A 6,000-nucleotide genomic window follows, 5' to 3' on the forward strand; every position below is an offset into this window, starting at 1 on the left:
CTTGATAAAAGTGCTTCCATGCTTTTGGAAATGCCTCTGTTGCAGCGACTATGGAATTTTCCCTAAGCTATGTGCTAGTCTGGCATCTCATCAAGCGGTTTCGCCTTTTTGTTTAGTTTTACAATTTAACCTTCTAGCGGTTCTCTGTGAATCTAGTGATTCTATTTAATCTAGAGATTTTAAATAGTTATTATTCTCTTGTTATTTAATGATCACTGTTTCTCCTGCAGGCACCCTGTGGAACTTGTCCTCCTATGAGCCCCTGAAGATGGTCATCATCAACCATGGCCTGCAGACACTTACCAATGAGGTGATTATACCCCATTCAGGTTGGGAGAGTGAGCCGAATGAGGACTCTAAGCCTCGCGATGCTGAGTGGACAACTGTCTTCAAGAACACTTCTGGTTGCTTACGGTAAGGCAGAACTGTGGAGTATTAATCCGTTCACCACGTTCTGTGTTTAGGATTTTGTTAAAATTATTTTGATTTGAAATGAAGTATCATATATCTTTCATTTTTGCAGAAATATCCCCATTTCAGTGGCCACAATAGCAATGCTTGGAGGTATTTGCCTGCTACGGACTCTCTTGTTGCAGGGCTTGTCAATGTAGGTCTGTCCAGTGGGGTCAGTGTGAAGAGTAGGTCATTTATCCAGGTTAGGGGGAGTGGATCTATACAGGGAGATGTATAATACAATGGAGAGTGACCCAGGCCAAGTTAAGTACAAAAAAAGTATTTTGCAATGCAAACTGTGCCATACGTACTGAGAATCACACTTTCATTTGTCGATTGTACTGTGATCAGTGGGCTTTTTCTACAAATTTTAAGTACCTTCTCTGCTTCCCTTGATGGTGCTGGTTTTATTTATTTGAAAAGTGTGTTTTCAAACAACTCCCTTCGTGGTTTTAGGCTTTCTTCTGTCAAAGGGCATTTTTTTGCAGATGCTGGGGAACTGGTTTCATGGAATTGCACTGAGCATGAAACATGGATCCAGTTTTAGCCACAAACACTTTTGTGGATACACTCCTATTTTAAGCAAAAGTAACTAAGGACCAATGGGAAATTAGTTAAGAACCTGAACTACTGACCATTTAGGAACCTATTGCTAATATTCCTTCCAAAGGAGCCTTTTCTGGTTAGAAATTGTATTTGCATTTCTGAGAGCACCTTGAGAATAGGGCAGTACATGCTAGAACCTGGGGTCAGGAGGATTCCTAATGCAGTCTGAAAAACCTGAAGAACCAATGTTCCCTAAACACGGAGTCTTTCATTTTGCTTTTCTTTGAGATAAAATAGTGGAGATGGCCTGTTAGATTCTTCAGCTTTATGATGAAGTCAATTAGTTTGAACAAAACTAACAAAGGTTTGGCATTGTACCTTCTGTTGATCTGAAGTATACTTCTGTCAGATTTCTACTGATTAATGCATCTTCAGAAGTTGGTTCATTTCTGTTTCTTGGGCTTGTGGTCTCTAAATTGCAATAACCATTCCCCTGAGTAACTTCACAAATGAAGAAGGTAGTGAAAAGTGTTCTGAAAGGGCCCATTACTGAAATTATTTGCAGTCCCACTGGAAACTAAGGTCCTTTAAATAGGCTCCAGATATCATAGGTTTTTACTTACTAGTGTCTCACTTTCTAATGGTGTTCTGCAAGAGGAAATTAGTCATGGTGGGGGATAAAAGGATTATCTGAATGAATATGAGATTCTCCAGTAAGCGTAGGCAATAAATTGATCATTAGTAGACTAATCTAATCCACGTCATAAATTTTTATTAGTATGTGCAGTTCCCTGATCCACTTGAACTTTTACATTCCAGGATAGCTTTGGGGGTTTTTTGTTTGTTGTTTCTTTGTGTTTGTTTTTTGGTGGTTTGTTTTTTTTTTATTTTAAAGTAAGGTACTGGTTTTACCAGACATGCAAAAGCTTGTGCCACTTTGCACATTTCATATTCTTAAAGGCTAATGAAGAGGGATGTGGAGCATAGCAATACTGAGATATGTTAGACAATTTGAACTTTTGGTAATTAAAAGTGGTCCTGATGCACTTCAAATGCATCAGGACAGCAGCCAGTGAATGGTGACTGCTGCTGTTGTTGAAGGGGGGAAGTGTATTTCGGTCCTTTCATCTATAGTCTCTGCTGTTATAGTCATGTGGGACTATGTGCTTCCTTGTGGAAAATTTGAAGCTTCAGTCAGATGTGGAGCAAGGTGATTTCATGCTTGAAAGTAGTTGCTTAAGGTAAATGGAGACGTGATGGCAGGTTAGCAGGGAAAGGTAATCTGAAAAAGGTAGTTTTTCTGTGTCGCTTTGCTGTGCCATGGAGAGAGCAACCTCCTGCACAGGAAGAGGGAGAACTGTCTTGCTGTCTTCTTACGTCTTGCAGTGAGAGAAAGTGAGTCCAGGATAACAGAGATGCAGGAGTAGGCAAGATATGAGCTGTCTTCCAGTTGATCGTACTTCTTGTTACAGTGTCAGTGGTATTGCATGCCGTTTGTAGAGCACTTCCAGATCTAGGGATAAAAATGGACATATCAAAAGTAATTGTCATTACTACTGTTGGAAATAATTTTGCATTGTTTGTTGAAATCCTCTGCAGCTCATCCTTAAAAGCACCAGCAAGATAAGATAGTTAACACCAGCAGAGAATAAATTGTTGCAGCCATCTGTCTGACAGACGTCAGTGTTTAAAAACCCCTTTGCCTCCTCTTCTCTTGTTGACACAGTAGTTGGTCCTAGAAATTCAATTTTCCATGAATGGAGCTTATTGCAGACAGCAAACTGTTTACCAATTTGATATTTAATTGGGAGGTTAGTCCTCTTGATGGTGTGCCAGCCTACTTTGTTCCCTTTGGAAGTGAGCATCAGGTGTGTGCTGCATTGTCTTCCAAAACAACTGAGAATCTTTGAACTTCTGAGGTTTCAGGTGTCCTTGCAGTTTAGATATCCAAGCAGAAGATAGGCATTATGCGTGCAGGATGGCATTCATTTCAGTATCATTTTTTCAGTTAATGAAGTTTATCGACAGATGTGGGCGAGTTTGTTTCAAACTCAGTGATTCACAGCATGAACTGTCAGTTAATTATTTGCACTTTTTTTTTTTAACACTGCTTTCTGATCTTTATTTTGTTCTTAATCTAGGTCTCTCTTTTGATAATGTGGAGCCTTGGAAACACTTACTTCAAAATAATTGAAAACAAGTAATTTAAAAAAAAAAAAAAACCCAAACCCAACCAACACTTATTTGCCTTTACCTCTTCTTAAAATCCCAATCCATCCCATTTTCCTTTTCAGTCCTATCCTGTCTGCGATACTTTTTTTTCTGCGTAATTCATTAGTCTCTCCCTCTTCACCTGGGGAGTTCAGATGCTGGTGTATGTCCAGGTCTGAGTACAGCAGGGTGAATTGTGTCCTAAGTAGTCAACTTGGACTGCTTGTGCCAAAGGGTGGATTAATGTCTGGTGTTAGCAGCACAGATAGTGTAGTGCTGCAGGTATATGTGGGATGAAAGGATGCTTTAGCAGAGGGGTCAGTAATTGGGGCCAATATCTCAGCAGACATTTGTACTTGCACCAGAGTTGCTTTACTTGGCTCTTATCTTGCAAAGTTAATTCCTACGATCCATGGATCCATGATCCATGCACTCTTTTGCCTCTAAAGCTAAGGTAGCTTGCTGGTTTTGTATAGCCCTGATTTCTGCCCACTTTCTAAAGTAACAAAAATCTGTATGTGTTCCTTGATGTTGATTTTAGTCTGTATGGCCAAGGGACTTGCACTGAGGAATGGATCTGTCTGAGCTGCTGTTTGAGAAAGCCCTGTGCATGATACTAAGTAACGTTGGACTTGGTCATTTACAAGCTGGAAATTGGAGAAACTGTGCAAAGTTTGCACAAGAATGCCATTCAAATACTATCTCTTTTGCCGTAAGTTAAATAACTCTGGGATTGCCTGTGATACTTAATGATGTCCATACCAAACTACCACAGCTAACTGACAATGTATACATAGCCAGTAAGAATCAAGGGAAGAAAAGGCAACTGGTTAAGGCTTATATTGACTTTGGAGACCAGTGTTTTATTTTAAGGGCTCCTTCTAAAGTCAAGCCTTCACCCATGACTGTGGCCATTGTAGGGATCTTTTGAATCCTGATACCATCTGGAACCTGACGAGTGGGTTCTGTGTGCCATCCCACTCTGTACTTGACTTGCCAGAAACTCTCTTCAAAAGTTTTGGAAATCCTGTATTCCCCTTTGCAAAATAAAGACTTGGCAGCACAGCCAATTTGCAAACTATGATCTGGTAATGAAATTTATTGCATGTTTTTTCTGTGATCTTTACCAGGAAAGACTGAAGTTTTCAGAAACTAGTGCAGGTGATGATAATTTTGTCTCCATTCTTGTCCTGAGATCAGGAAAAAGATGTTTCCTCTTCCATTGCTGTGTTTTGTTTATAGGGGGCAGACCCAGTATGATGAATGGATCTGCAATGTCCGTAATAATTTTACTACTTAAAATGGTCATGAGCCTTGTGATAGATGCTACCTTGGGTGTAATTTTATAAAATAAAGGTATTCTTGTATTCTGTTGAACCTGTTGAGAGAAATAGGTATGGTGGAAATCTGGAAAGGAACAGTAAAAAACAAAGCAAAGATTGATTCATTGAAATTAGGTGGATTTTTGGTTACGGAAACGTAGGACTGGGGAAGAAGTAAGGAAGACATTTGCTAGGAGAATCATTAAATATGCACAGATGTTCCTTTATTTCATTTGGAGTACAAGTTTCATGTCTTCATGTTGTACTTTATTCTTTTAGGTATGTGGAGAATATGTCCCTTCTAGTTGCTGTCTTTATTTTTCTTTAAACCCCTAAATCCCAACTGGGATTTGCAATCCAGAAGCGTTAGTTTTTAAATTGTACTCTCCTCCAGTTTAAATAATGTAATGATTTGGTGCATCTTAACAAGGCCATTTCGTGATCCTTCCTACAACTTTGACCAAGACGTTAAGGTGCTTTAGGAGAAGAGTACAAGTTGAACTGCTTGCAGGATTGATGGAGCTAAGGCTAGCTCGCATGTACCCAGGCAGTGCCAGAGACCTTCGCTGTGTCTCCAGGTTTCTCCCAAGGTGCTTCTCTGCTTTAGAGGGGAAGTGCCGCATCTGTGGGTCTCAGAGCACTGCTGCAGTCACATTATCTTTTTTGTTTTCTGTGTAGATATCCACCATGATTCCTAGTTCTCTGGAAGCAGCAATGATTTTAATGGTTTAAAAATGAAATTCATTCTGGGCTTAATTGCTGTTTTCTGCCTAATTACTTTTAATTCTCCCTTGGATTTTTTTCACTTCGAAGAGGACAGGGTAGAACTTAGTTCCTAAATTGCCAACTTTCTAGCCTGATTCCCGTGCTAAACTGACCTGCTGTCAACAAATGTTAAATGAATTAATTTGCATAGCAAACAGATGCAAAGTGCTCCTTTTTCCAGGGTACCATCTGTAGTTGCAGCATTTCTTGTCAATTCTCCAAGTACACAGAAATTCACATTCACAAATAGCCTCAGGGTTCAGAGACCTGGACGTGGGTGTATGAACACAAACAAACTGCACCCACTTGACTTCCACTAAAAACATGCATTCTTCAGATCAAAATTGCACATAACAGCTTGTCCAACATCAGCTCCTGAGAAGAGAAGGAACAACCTGGTGGCTAGAGCTGTTAACTCTTGAGAAGTATGGATTTAATTGCTGTTCTGCTACTATTCTGGCATAATTACAGGCAAGATTAATGGTATAAACCTTTTTGTGGTCTAATTTTTAATAGCCCTACCTCCTTCTGGTTTTGGTGAGATTCAGGCTCCTAAGTGCCTGAGTGGATCTGGACTTCAGTCACTGATCTTCGCTTTCCTGTCTTTAACGTGGGATTGGCACCTCTGTCCTTACCTTCCCCTGAATCATAGAATCATTTAGGTTGGAAAAGACCTTTAAGATCATCGAGTCCAACCGTTAAC

At 39.9% G+C, this 6,000-nt stretch overlaps 1 protein-coding gene across 1 annotated transcript in view; it reads left to right on the plus strand.

Moving 5' to 3' along the window:
• Nucleotides 1-6,000, plus strand: part of ARVCF (armadillo repeat gene deleted in velocardiofacial syndrome) — a 150,407-nt gene that overhangs the window by 79,827 nt on the left and 64,580 nt on the right. Inside the window, exon 6 of the mRNA XM_019470783.1 lies at nucleotides 231-414. Coding sequence (XP_019326328.1) covers nucleotides 231-414 — 184 coding nt within the window. The remainder of the gene's footprint in view (nucleotides 1-230; nucleotides 415-6,000) is intronic.

Source organism: Aptenodytes forsteri, unplaced genomic scaffold (assembly GCF_000699145.1).
Source record: "Aptenodytes forsteri isolate BGI_AS27 unplaced genomic scaffold, ASM69914v1 Scaffold79, whole genome shotgun sequence".
Classification (NCBI taxonomy): Eukaryota; Metazoa; Chordata; class Aves; order Sphenisciformes; family Spheniscidae; genus Aptenodytes; species Aptenodytes forsteri.